Raw genomic sequence first — 15,084 nt, forward strand, 5'->3', positions numbered from 1 at the left:
GATATATTGTGAATGATGTTACCCTCCTGGATGAGGTAAATGTTGGAAGCGATCACAGAATGGTAAGATGCACACTTGATATGAATTCTTGTTTGACCTATTTGATTGAGTACTACAATATGATCACAAAGGAATTGGATTCAAAAAATAATTTTTTATCGTATATTTGGATTTCAGGAAAGCTTTTGATACTGTTGCACTTAAAAGACTGCTGTGCAAATTGTAGCAGTGTGGCATTAATGACAAGATACTGCTATGGATAAAGGGATGGTTGAGTAGGAGAAGATAGAGTGGTAATCAATGGATACTACTCTCCATGGACTAATGTTATTAGTGGATCTCCCAGTGTTCGGTATTGGGCCCATTGTTGTTTTCTATATTTATAAGTGATACTGATGAAGGCATATCAGACTTAATATCCAATTTTGCAGATGTTACAAAGGTTTGCAAGGTGGTTAATGATAGTAATGACAATATGCTACTGCAACAGGTTCTAGAAAAGTTAGGCAGGTGAGCTGAGAAATGGCAACTGAAGTTTAACATTGGCAAATGTAAAGTGTTGCATATAGGTAGTGGTAACCCCTAGAGTAATATACCAACTGTGTGGTACTATACTCAGGGTAGTGGAAAATGAAAAAGACCTGGGTGGGGGTCATTGTGAGCAGTGCAAACAGGCTGCCAGGACAGCTCATGTTTTGACAACATTTGTTGTATTGACAGCTCATGTATTGACAACAGTTTTGTCAATGATATACAGGAATTTTGCTAGCACAGATAAGGAGGTGATTATACCATTGTATAAGGCAGTGGTCAGGCCAACATCTTCAGTACTGTATTCAGGTCTCATTTTAGGAATAATGTAAAGATTATTCCTAAAACGAATAAAGTGCTGCTGGAACAAGTACAGAGAAGGGCAGTGAGATTAGTGAGCTTGAAGAAAGGGGTGTACTTACCACGAAAAGCTTCAGTTCTGCAAATTGCAGCTTCTGGAGAATAGGCACCAGTAAGGTAATCTGACTGAGGTGTGTAAGGCTTTGAATTGTTTGAGCAAGCTCAGTGCTGATGGAATTCTGCCTCTTGCTCAGATTACATGCATGAGGGAGCATAAATTCAAGTTGAAGGATGTTACAGAATAATGTGCAGAAGTTAGCCTTTAGCTGGTGAGTGATCGATTGCTTTAACAAACTTCCATCTGTTGTTGTAGAAGTTGTTAGCATAAATAAATTCAAGGAGGAAACGAGGAAGGATTCTCTACAAAGCATTGGAGGGAATGGATTGGTGAAATAGAAAGTTTTTTGTTTTTTTTTTTGCTGATGCTGTGTATAAGTTTGCTTGCTTCTTGCATCATGCTATTACTAATGCATAATATATAATTATGCTTTCAAGGACATGTTCTTTGATTTAAATCTGATTTTAGCCGATGCTATAATTAATTAGAAAATGGCTGAATTGCTCTCTAAATGAAATTCTGCAAACCTTCAGTTTATGACAAGGAGAGACTTTAAAAAGTGTTTGTTATTGTCCCAAAAGTTATTTTTCATGCCCATGAGTAATATATATCTGTGTTAATTTTCTGTAGCTCTTTGTACTGGCACAAGTTAACTGTGTTCATCTCTTTAAAATGCTACAGTAAAGTGCACTATTCCTTGCATGTTACAAAAATAGTTATTTTATATATCCACCTGGTGGTTTAGAGAAAGGGGGGTGCCCATTTGGTTGTTATAATTAATTGAAGTTTATTGAGGTGATGTTTATAAAACTTCTCTTTAAGGAACTATCATTTCTTGTTAGGGAGTTGCTTTTAGCTGCACAGTGCATAAGTAACACTGCTGATTTCAGTTAATTTTGGTTTACCGTCGATTCTGGTTTGCATGTCGTTTATGTGCATTTTGTGTCTGCATAATTTATTTTAGTTTACCGTGTTGGTAGTTTCAACTCTTTTTTTTTTTTTTTTTTTTTTTTTAAATGGCCTCAAAGAGATCAAGTGAATCAGCTAGTAATAATGTGAAGAAAGTGAAAAGCTATTAGAAAAACTTGTTATAGGAAACTAAATTGGACATTATAATAAGACTATATTTACCCTACATTTAGTGGTTTTGACTGATCTAAATGTTAATTCAGATCAGTCAAGAAATTTTAAATCATATATTAACAGGCCCTGTTAATGTGATTTAAATGTAAAACATTTAAATGTAAAAAATGTAAAACCCTCATTTTTCACCGATTCACAATAGCGCTGTTCACTAACCACAAGGCCATATTTATTTTTGCAATTATTTTATAAATTGAAAGTTTAAAATTGTCAGACAAAATTTATCGGCATCGTACTATACTACATATTATGCACTGTTCACATAATCAAGGACAATCTGAGCCAATCAGCGATTAGCGCATCTATATCATAGCCAATCAGAGACAAGAAAGCTTCCTGCCCTCAAAGTAGCCACTCGTGGATGCGAGTGATAAAGTTTCATGCAGTGAAGCATTCAGTTGGCTGTTGTTTACGCCATTTACACGTGTTGGAAATTTATTACGCTAACATTTTTTATTAATTATGCTATTAATAAATTAAATAATCAATAATAGTGATAGCCATGTGTAGTTTTTGCCAATTGTGTTATAAAGTTTTTAATTTAATATAATAAAGAGATGTTGTGTCTGGTAAAATAAGTTCAATGAATCCTAGTGCAAATGAAAGTTTGAAAAAGGGCACTAATGTGTGTAGGGCTATGAATATGCCTCCATTGACTATTACTACAATTAGGAAGAATGCTAATAAAATAAAACAATCAATGCAAAGTGGTAAGTAAAATTTTTGGTGCCCAGAACAGAACCTTGTGATTTCCCATTGACTCCTTGATATAAAGGGTTCCATTTGTGCCTGTCCTCCCAGGAACCTAACCCTGGCATAAATCGAGGGCTACCTGTGATATATTTTTTTTAATTTTAAAGTAAATTTTCTTGCCTTTCTTGAACATATGGTGTATTTATGTTTTATTGCATAATTTATATATTTAAAGTTTATATTTGAAGGTTTAAATGTTTCATTTATTATTGTTATATAGAAAACTTGTCTGCCTTAAAATCAAAAACATTGGTCACACCAACCACTTAAAATTATTATACATTATTTCCTATAGATAGATCTACCCTGATTAGTGCAGATTCACTCAGTGCACTGTTTTTACAAATCCAATTAAGAGAACTAAGTGAGGGATGCCTCTTTATCTTTGTGATTATTAGACTTTTGTAATGCATCTTTACTTTCTTTCTGTACACTATTTTATTTTGAATTGACATAATTTTGGGCTTTAATTTTTTTTGCTTCTATTTTTGTAAATGTAATTTTTATTATGTTAATTGTTAACTCTATCTTTGTTTCCCCCTTCCTCCCCAGGCTTGATGACATTACTCGAAGTTATGAAACATCACATGTTAAATACCTGTGTTGTGGTGGTTACCTTGTTCTTTTGTGTTCGTTCCATACACGTTTGTAACATCTGCATGTGGTTTAATAGTATTTTCCTTTACATGAATATCCTCCTTCCTTTTCTTGTGTCCATTCCATACACATTTGTAGCATCTTCATGTTTCCTTTACATGAATATCATTTTCTATGGAATACCACATACCATTCCCTTTACAAGTAATACATTGTTTAAATTCTTCAAAGTTAAATTGTTATTAAAATTAACTGTTTGATGCTTAACCCTTCAAACTAACCAGTGTTCAAACTAACTATTTTATTTTGAATTGACATAATTTTAGGCTTTAATTTTTTTTTGCTTCTATTTTTGTAAATGTAATTTTTATTATGTTAATTGTTAACTCCATCTTTGTTCCCCCCTTCCTCCCCAGGCTTGATGACATTACTCAAAGTTATGAAACATCACATGTTAAATACCTGTGTTGTGGTGGTTACCTTGTTCTTTTGTGTAACACATTTGTAACATCTGCATGTGGTTTAATAGTATATTCCTTTACATGAATATCCTCCTTCCTTTTCTTGTGTCCATTCCATACACATTTGTAGCGCATCTTCATGTTTCCTTTACATGAATATCATTTTCTATGGAATACCACATACCATTCCCTTTACAAGTAATATGTTGTTTAAATTCTTCAAAGTTAAATTGTTATTAAAATTAACTGTTTGATGCTTAACCCTTCAAACTATCCAGTGAGTTTCCTGAATGTGTACGGACTCTTTATAGTCAGTTTTCAATATTGGTAGGTGCTGGAGTCAACTGCTATTGAATAAAAATTACTTTGTATATAAATGTTTTCTTAATATTAATATCTTCTTATTTTGACTTGAGTGTCAGTATTACAATAATTTTTTTTTTTTTTTTAAATAAACTGGTTAATTTTTAATTTTATTTTTTATTTATTTATCTTTATTTACTTTTCTGAGGCACTATCCTGTACATCTATTTATGTATTGCTTAATTAAATTCTGGATCTGAAGCCAAAATCAGACAGCAGTGGCTGAAAGATCTAATTTTCCAAAGCTGCATTCATGCTGCCATCTGGTAAAACTGTCTGCCGATAGATGGAAACACAGTTAAGAGATGGCAACACATACTGGACAAATTTTGACAGTTCGTTTATGAGGGCATATTATTTGAAATGTACTTGGGGGGAAATTGCTGTCAGCTTGGCCTGCACTTGTGGGTAGAATCTGTTTTGTAGAGATGGGATACACTTAAACAAAGGTAGTGCAAGAGTTTTTTCCAGTATTATTGAGGATATCTTAAAGGTTCAGGGAAACTGCTAGTTTGGAGGGACAAGGGTAATACATGTTAATCTGATAATATTGGTCAAAGTAACGCTCACACATACCTCAAGAGTTCTTGTTTGTTACCACAACAGAACATATTAGCAAGATGTTCTGAGGACAAACGTTTCAAATGACCGGATAGCTAATGCCAGGGAAGCAAGCTTAAATATAATTAAGGGGTGTGTCAGGGTAGTTAACTATACAAGAACACTAAGTCTTAATTGTTTATACATAATGTCAGAAGTGTCATCAATGAAGTGAGTGAATTCAAACTGCTGGTTAGGACAAGTAATTCTGACAAAATAGGGCTTACAGAAATGTGGTGCCATCCGGCGATAGGGGATGATGAGTTTCAGTATGTTATGTACAATGTATTTAGGAAGGATAGGGAAGGGGTGGTGGGGTCATACTTTTTATCAAAAGCAACCTGAGCATGATAAAAGCTTTGCCGAATTCAAGCGTTTCACATACTAGTATAGAATCTGTATGGTGTGAAATAGTTGGAAGCAATAGTATAATGAGAGTGGGAAGCCAGGTGACTGTGAAGGTTATGATGAGAGCCTCTACATGCAAATGGAATGGACAAGTAAGCATCAGTGTCTTAATATGGGTGATTTTAATTTGCCTCTAATTGATTGGAGCAAATGGGAAGGAAACTCCACATGGGGAACAAATTTTTAAATCAACTAGATGATTGTTATTTGTATCAACATGTCAGAGAAAGTACTAGGGAAAAGAATATTCTAGACCTCATCACCCATGAACCAGTAGCAGGAAGTGACCATGCAGTGGGGGGGGGGGAGAGAGAGAGAGAGAGAGAGAGAGAGAGAGAGAGAGAGAGAGAGAGAGAGAGAGAGAGAGAGAGAGAGAGAGGTAGCAATAGTTAAAGGGGTTATAATTTCAGGAGAGGAAATTATGATGGCTTAAGGTGCTACATGGCCTCTATTAACTAGGTAGATATTGCACAGAGCGAATACAATTTAATTATGGTGTACCTTTAAAACATTAATCACAGACGCCTTGAATGCATATATGCCATTAAAAAAATATTCCACAAGGAAGATTCCGAGTTAAATGAATAAAGAAGTTGCCAGATTACTTGAACAGAAAAAGATGGCATGGAAAAGTAAGAGAGCAATAAAAAGTACTGAAGCCTGTTGCAGCTACAAAGTTATCTGTGCCACAGAAAAGGTTAGACTGGCAAAGGCAGATTATGAGTGTAAAGAGAGCTAGCAAAGAGTGGGGATAAGGAATTCTTTACATATTATTATTATTAGCTACATGGTGCAAGGAAGCCTGAGACTTATGCTGCACCAGCCAAAAAAAAAAAAAAAAATTCCCCGAGTTACCCTGAGAGAGAGAGAGAGAGAGAGAGAGAGAGAGAGAGAGAGAGAGAGAGAGAGTCAAAAGTAGAATGGAATCACCAAGAAAGAGAAGAATGATCTCCAGCTAGGGACCCTGGGTGTGCCAAGCCCATACTCACCAGATGTGAGCCCCTGGGGGTATATAAATGCAAAGAAGAGAACCTTATGTAATGGACGTGGGATAGTAATAGGTACCCCAGCTGAAGTTGCAGATGAACTTAAGTTACTTTGCATTGATATTTACAGAAGAAAAACTTTGTCAATGAGAAATTATGGGAGTGAAGTTAAAAAAAAAAATGTAATTAATGATGTTGAAATTTCACATTTATTTTAATTAAAAAACTTTCAAGTCTACAGGCCAATAAGACTCCTGGGGTTGATGGCATATACCCTAAAATTTTAAGGGCGGCGGCAAGTGAGTAAGGGCGGTTCAATGCTTGCCGCCCAAGTAAGGGCGGCAAGCATTGAACTATTAAGGCTAATTATGAGAGCATCACTGGATTTGGGAGTGATTCCATTGGATTGGAAAAGTGCCAGTGTATCTCAATGGCGGTTCTAAGGGTGAAGTGGGAAATTACCAGTCCATTATTCTAACTTAAGTAGTAGGGAAAATCACGGAGACAATGATCAAGGGTAGAATTCAGGATCATTTACATAAAAATGGAATTCTGAAGGATATTCAGCATGGTTTTTTAAAGGGAAAATAATGTTTAACTAATCTGGTTAGCTATTTTTACAGGGTCACTCAAGAGCTGGACTTTAGGGAATAATTTCAACATTGTTTATTTGGATTTCAGCAAAGCATTTGACTTAGTTCCACCTGAGTGGGTACTTTATAAGCTGGAACAGGTTGGAATCACAGGGGAAAATTCTTAGATGGATAGCTAGATGGCTTCAGGGCAGGAGGCAGAGGGTTGTGATAAACGGTTATTCCTCAGATTGGGTTGATGTAAGAAGTGGGGTTCCCTAAGGGCCAGTATTAGGACCACTGTTGTTTGATATTCATAATTGATTTTCATAAATGACATAGATAAAGGGATAGAGAGTGTGATGTCTAAATTTGCACATGATGTAAAGATTGGTAGAGTAGTTAATGATCACTGCCAAGCAGAGCTTCTTCGGAGTTACCTAGATAGACTTCAGGGATTGTCAGAAAAGTGGCAGCTATGCTTTAATCCAGCGAAGTGTAAGGTATTACACCTGGGGAACTGTAACTCACTTGGTGGAGTTGAACTAAAGCCAGTAGTGGAGAAAGGGGACTTGAGTGTTACAATACAGTCAAACATGAAGTTCTCCAAGCATTGCAGGGAAGGCCCTTGGTGTCCTATCGATGATTTATTGATAGGACACCATGGGCCTTCCAATAGGACATCCAATTACTAGTAGAGATAAAGATGTCATAATACCATTATATAAGGCTATTGTTAGACCAAACTTGGAATACTGTGTTCATGTATGAAGACTGCACCTAACAAAAGACATTGTGCTTCTTGAAGGGGCGTCCAAAGACAGGTAACTCGCCTGGTGAGATCAGCAAAAGGGAGTCCATAAAGGGAAAGCCTTCAAATATGTGGGTTGCAGATCTTGGAAACTAGGCACCTTAGAGAAGACTTGATTGAGGTGTTTAAGGCTCTGAGAGACATAAGTAAAATGAATGAGGATGAAATTTTCACAGTTATAAATGATTCTAGAACTAGGGCCATAATTTCAAGTTTAGGGGAGGGGGATGTTTAGACTGGATTGCAGGAAGTTCTATTTTAGCCAGCAAGTTATAAATTACTGGAATAAGTTACCTACATGGGTGGTAGAGGTTGACAGTTTGGGGAAATTCAAAGGTCAGCTGGATAATTACCTACAAGGAGGAGGGAAATGCATAGGTTGTCTATTTCGTTTTCTCTTGTTAATTATTTATTTTTTTTTATTTTCTTTTTATTATTATTCTATACATTAAAATAATTTTCCTTCTAGTGCTATTTATTCAGTCAATGGGAGAAGAGTGATGCAGGTTACGTAGTAATGCATAACAAATACTAACATACTTAACAGAAGTTTGTTTTACTGTGGTAAAACAAGCTTCTGTTTTAGGGTGATCATGCTAGATAAACCTCATGCATGCACTTTGTTTATCTAGCATGACCATGCAGTACCATTCTTGATTTCCATATGTAATGTATTCATAGATGAGGAACAGACACACAGTGTCAATCTTCTGTAAGTATTTTATTTTATCAAAAGAAGTGAGTGCAGTGAGCAGGGGGCAAAGCCCCCTAGTTATTATTTTATTTTATTTCTTTTGTTTTTTTGGCTGGTCTGCCATAGGCTTCCTAGCACCAAGTGGCCTTTGCTAATGCTAATACTTGAAATGACCTTTGGAAAATGCAGATCTGTATACTTACTCATGAAAATATTGTTCTTTTAGAAATTGGATATCTTTTTGTTTTTTTTAATATTACTCACTTGGAGTTATAGTGCTAATAAACATTTTCTATCTCTCTCTCTCTCTCACATATTTTAACAATTGAAACGTATTTTTAGGATAATCTGATGGTTAATTATAGTTTTAGGGATGTATAAAGTTTTAAGTTACTTTTATACAGTAAATATTTTATTAATATATATTATTCTGCTCCAAAAAATGGAATTGCATGTTGTAAAAGATGTACCATGTATTGTAAAATGTAGCTTTCAAAACTTTTCTATTTTGTTTCTGTGAAGTTCATTTTTCTGTTGTAACTTTGTCAAATCTACCCTTATTTAAAATTTTCTTTTGTTTCAGAATAAATTTCACTCATTTTATCAGTATGCAAAAATCTTCAATTCCGATTGTTTTGATTATGAAGACCTGAAAAATACAGATTATGTATTCATGAGGTGGAAAGTAAGTAATCATTGTTTATGGTGAGATTAATTAACTGCCAAATGAGTGTCATTATTTTAACTATATAATGATACAATAATGACAAATTTATGTATTTTTTAAATTGAAACTTGGCTCCAGTATGATGACTCAGATTAAAGTTTTATGTAAGCAAGATATATATATTCACAATATTACATTAATACACCAACCGTTGAGTTCAAATAATAATTTAATACTGTATATATACCAACAATACAGAGGATACTGTAACATAATCTATTTACAATAACTGATTATGAATAAAGCCTGAAAACAAAATAAAATACCAAAATTTTTTAAAATGCAATAAAATATATAAGGTTAAAACTATTAAAACTGTACAATTGTAGCTTTCGGGGGCATCCGCCTCCTTTCTCAACAAGAAATAATGCTTGCGCAGCACATCCTTAAGTATCAGGTTCACGGCACATGCGGTTGATCAGGCACATGAACAAAAGTTCCTTTTCCTGCTCCAGAACCAGAACCAGAAGCAGCTCGGGAAAGTGGTAATCAGAAACTCTCATCTTTTGAGAGGACTATAGCCTCAAAAAGGGGGTGAAGCCGCACACCCCTGTCCCTATTCATAGTATTGTTATCGGATGAGCAAATACACAAGCTCTTGAGCCACTTGCGGTCCCAGAACCTATGCACCCGATCAAGGATGACAGCATTTTCTGGGGGAGACCTGGTGCTGTCTTTCTCAGAAATGTTCAGCAACAGCGGACTTGGGAAACTCTGCGGTCTGTATGGCACTCGTGTTTCCCCAGACGATCCTTAAGCTGCCACCCCATTTCCCCCACATAACATTCCCCACAATCCGGGCATTTAATCTCGTATATAACCCCACTACTAGAGTCCCTTAATATGGGGTCCTTAACTTGCGACACTACTGTGTGCAACCTCCTACCCAGAAGCTGCACACAGCGTGCTTGATAATCCCGAAATACCCTTGCAATGCATTCTGTAAGGCCCGGATAGTAGGGGAATGTAGGCTGTGGTAACCAGAACAGCCAATTCTCTGTATAGACTCCACTCGTCTACTATATTTATCTGGGGGTAACCGCATGCAATGAAATTAATGCAAAATTTATAAAATGTATACAAGACAGGGTTATGGATCTGGGTACTACAGTAAACGCAGAAAGGACTGGCAACCATGATGAATAATAGACAAAAAAAGTTAAAATCAGTGTATATGGTAGGGGAGTTGATCTATCAGGTGTAATAACCATGGAAGAATAGGGAGAACTTGTAAGTAAAAAACCGATTTGGTACAAATCAAAAGGTACAGATGTTTTTACTTTTTAAATGGACTTCCCAGTTGACATAATTTCTATACCTATTAATAAAAATCTGTTAAATTGAAATATGGATCATGAACCAGATAGGTTTATGCTGATTGATTTCCCTTGTACACTGATGGGATGTTGGTCTCTATTGAGTGTTCACAATGTATACCATCAGCAGGAGATAAATTTAAATATTTATTTAAATTGTCAATTGTTTAATATGTTAATGTTAGTTTTAATATCCCTATTACCCTTAGTTGCATATTAGTAGTTGGTACATTATAAATTCTAGTATATGAACACAATTTATAATTTAGCTATGGCATGTATCAAAGGTTATTACTCAAATAATTTCAATGGTATAATAGATTTAATTATATCAATATGTGTATATTATTTTATATTATTGTACTGCCCCCTGTTGGCTATAGCTGCTTAGCACTCATCAGAGTGTGGGTCCCATACATCCTACATATTTGGCAAATTTTCAAAAAAGTCCCACACATTAGCTGTAATTTTGTTTCCCAGTTCTATAAAATGGCCCTCCTAGGTCTTTGCCCACCTCACCCCCACTGTTCTTTACACTGAGGCAGGTGCCCTTGTGTCTCACTGTACTAAAACCATAACTTTTTACCATCCTGAACCCATAAGTTCTAAAAATGCTTATACTGCTATAACAGCTAAAACAGTAATTTCTATATATATACAGTGAAACTTCCCTTTAACGGACAGCCATGGGGAACGAGAATGTGTCCGTTAGAGAGAAGTGTCCGCTAACAAGAAGTCTGAGGGGAAAAAAAAAGAAAGAAAGAAAAATCGTTAAACGTTTAATGTAAAATTAAATTAAAATATATACAGATTTTGAACAATATTTTTTTAAATAATATACATACAATTGTGCTATGCATATTATGACTTTATCTTAAGAAAAATACATGCAGTAATCACTTATTTTCTTTTGCACCTTCTTCCGGCTGATAATTTTGTTTTCAACATTTGTTTGGAGTGAAGAAACCATCGAAAGTCCTTCAGTATCTTCTTCAGTGGTGAAAAACATTTTTAAACGATTGATTTGTATGAGCGCTTCTTCTATTTTCATCGGTGGTTTGTCGTTAATATGTTCTTCGACAGAATGACCTCCTTCCATTTCTTCTTCCTCATGAGGAACTTCTTGAAAAATATCGATAATAATGTCGTTGATATCTAGAGCACCATCTTCTGTAGTGAAGTTCGAGTCTATATCTTTGTAGCCAGGGTCACTTGTAGCTGAAGTATCGTACATTATCAATAGATGTTGAAGTTCTTGTTCTTCTTGGTGCTCCACATTGCTGTTCACAACTTCAATTTTTGCATTTGAGAAGCCAGACTTTACAAAACAGTTCACGACAGTTTGTTTTCTAATTGCGTTTACTGAAGAGGAAATCCATTGAATCGCATCTAGGATGCTGAGTTTCTTTGCTAGGTCACTCACACATGTTACATCGTTCGTGTTTGCAATGAGATGTCTTAAAACACGTTTTCTGTAGTGAAGTTTAAAATTTTTTATTATCCCTTGATCCAAGGGCTGACACTCTGCAGATGTGTTTGGTGGCAGAAAAACGATTTGAATGATACAATTCAATGTGCGGGTGAGATGCAGAATAATCATTTTTCTGTTTTGACGAATCATGTTTTGGTTAAAGTGACTTATCCATTCGCTCATGATATCTTGTGTCATCCACGCTTTTTTTTATTAGACTTCCAGTCAACATTCAAAAGATTCAACTTTATGCCCTTGAAACAACGAGGATTTTGTGGTTTTCCTATAACAAGAGGTTGTTCAAAGTCTCCCAGCATATTTGTACACAATAATACAGTCAAGCGTTCCTTAGAAATTTTTCCGCCCTGGCACTTTTCGTTTTTTAGACTCTTTGTTTTTTCATGAAGAGTTTTAAAAAATAACCCTGTTTCATCACAGTTGTAAATATCCTTAGCTTCAAAATCACAACATAAATCTTCCAATTTGACGGTCCACTCTGTTACAACCCCAGTATCAACAGATCCACCTTCACCACTACGGTTTTCCAAGAAATTTTATACCGAGTTTTGAACTTGTCTAACCATCCCACAGAAGCTTTGAACTCATTTACTCCCATAGATTTCGCAACCTCGAAAGCCTTTTCCCTAATAATGGGCCCATTGATGGGAATTTTTTTAGCACATGCGCGACAAAACCACTCATACGTAACATTGTCAATTTGAAGTCCAACAGTTTTCGGGGCCCCGAGTGCCAAGCGAGTGACTAAAGCGATTCTATAGTGATTTGAAAGCGATTTTCTTAAAAGAGCGATTGATTGTAGTTGAACGTTAGTTTCTAATTTCCAAAGTTATATAATTTTGCTCTTCTAAAGTAAAGAAGTCAGCTTACTCAACAGAAAGGAAAGCCACCTTTCTTCTTGTATATAAAACTAATCTATTAACGCACTAACACTAACAACCTTATCGCTTGGTCACTGGTGGCACCGCTCCTGCCTCCACGTGGCGGGGCTGGAAGCCTGGGAGGAGAAATCCACTCTCCCGGGACTAAAAGGAGCAACTATGGACAACACAAAACAGTCCTACTATGGATCTCTTGATCCAGATTCAAGTAGACATGACGACCATGATAATTTGAATAAATCCCATGCTAAGAGACAAAAAAAAGAAGGGACAGATTTTTCTGCTCCTCTCTTCTTAATATTACATTCCTCCACAGACCAACCATTGAGTAAACTCTCCCCATTTTTGATTCAGAAATGTCTCGAAAATGTGGCTGGGCCTCCAAAAATGGTTCGGCGACTAAGATCTGGAGACCTATTAGTGGAGATGAGTGAATACAGACATGCTGAAAGACTCTTGAAAATATCTACCTTTGGTGGAATTCCCACAAAGGTTACCCCACATGCCACCTTGAACTCCTCTAAAGGGGTAATATCTGAATGGGATCTTCTAAATGTATCAGAGGATGAACTTGTCTCCGAATTAAGTAACCAAAATGTAGTCCAGGCAAAAAGAATTGTCATCAAAAAAGATGGAGAGCCTGTCCCTACACGAACAGTCATATTGACATTTAAGTCACCAAATCTCCCCGCAACTATAAAAGCTGGATATCTCAGATGCCATGTTCGACCGTACATTCCCAACCCAGTTCGGTGCTTTAAGTGCCAAAAATTCGGTCATTCGCAAACTGTGTGCAGAGGTATAGTCACTTGTGCTTCTTGTGGTTCAAAAGAACACACACATACGGACTGTAATAATGAAACCCAAAACTGTCCTAACTGCCAGGGAAATCATTCTGCCTTCTCTAAGGATTGTATCCAATGGAAAAGAGAGAAGAACATTCAGAGATATAAAATAGAGAACAAAGTGTCATATCAAGAGGCAAAGAAACACTTTGCAATCCCTACTAAATCATCTACATACGCCTCAGTTACTCAACAGCTACGCACAATATCAACTCAGACTGACTGCTCCGTCCCTCCAAATATCTCTATATCTGGTTGGGCGAAATCAATACTTACTTCATTAAAAGAACAATCTCCATCCAAATATGCAACCCAAGAAGTAAATACTCCGGTAACAATACCTCCAGATAAGAATCCTAATCAGCAACCGAAAATACAAACTAAGAGCTCTGAAAGAACTGATACGCACACATTCAGATCTGATACCATGGACACTGATGAAAAAGCGGATGAAGATGACACATTTCTTGAAATTCATCCAGAAGGTGACATTGACACAAGCAGACCAGTCTTCTCAAAGAAGGATAAAGGAAAAATTGACAGGCGTAAGCAAACTACCTCACGGAAGTTAGCAGACACTAGCTAAAACCAAACAATGGATACAATTATTCAATGGAATTGTCGTGGGCTCCGTGCTAATTTTGACGATTTTTACGATCTCCTATCTGAATACAAGCCTGTTGCCGTATGCATTCAAGAAACAAATCTCACAAATGCAATATCTATGAAAATTAAGAATTACAATATGTATAGAAAAGATAGAAACTCATCTAATTTAGCTCATGGAGGAGTAGCACTCATAGTGAACTCTTCGGTGCCCTCTAGACCTATCCCCCTGCAAACATCTTTAGAGGCTATTGCTGTCCGTGTCACTTTCGGAATCACAATAACATTAGTTTCATTGTATCTATCACCAAATCATACATGCACCTTTGCTGATTTAGATAATTTAGTAATGCAAATACCTGCCCCCTTTTGTATTATGGGTGACTGGAATGGCCATCACCCGCTATGGGGTTCTCAACATCTTGACTCCAGAGGACAGATAATTGAAAAAATTTTAGACAAACATAACCTGACAATTTTAAACACTGGTGCTCACACATATGTGCATTTACCATCTGGCTCAACCTCCGCTATTGATCTTTCTATATGCTCTCCAGTGATATTTCCTCTCATAGACTGGACCGTTACTAATAACCCTCGCGGTAGCGATCACTTTCCTATCATCTGTACTTTCTGTATAAGTTCTACTCCTCAGAGTAACATTAGGACAACCTGGAAATTTGCTAAGGCGAACTGGATTAAATACCAAGAAATAGCTCACTTAGATGCTATCTGCATAGCAACCCACACAATTGACTCTGCAGTAAGCTACATTACAGATACAATAATGAAAGCATCCGAGACTGCTATACCAAAATCATCATCCAAAATCCGGCTTCATCCAAAAATGTGGTGGAACGAAGCATGCAACAGCGCTAAAAAA

The 15,084-nt window shown here is 36.2% G+C and overlaps 1 protein-coding gene across 1 annotated transcript in view; it reads left to right on the forward strand.

The window, feature by feature from the left end:
* Positions 1-15,084, forward strand: part of LOC150084122 (glucose-induced degradation protein 4 homolog) — a 59,582-nt gene that overhangs the window by 25,890 nt on the left and 18,608 nt on the right. The window contains exon 3 of the mRNA XM_090375045.1: positions 8,921-9,022. Coding sequence (XP_090231171.1) covers positions 8,921-9,022 — 102 coding nt within the window. The remainder of the gene's footprint in view (positions 1-8,920; positions 9,023-15,084) is intronic.

This window comes from Mastigoproctus giganteus, chromosome 6 (genome assembly GCF_048544385.1).
Source record: "Mastigoproctus giganteus isolate SK-2022 chromosome 6, ASM4854438v1, whole genome shotgun sequence".
Classification (NCBI taxonomy): domain Eukaryota; kingdom Metazoa; phylum Arthropoda; class Arachnida; order Uropygi; family Thelyphonidae; genus Mastigoproctus; species Mastigoproctus giganteus.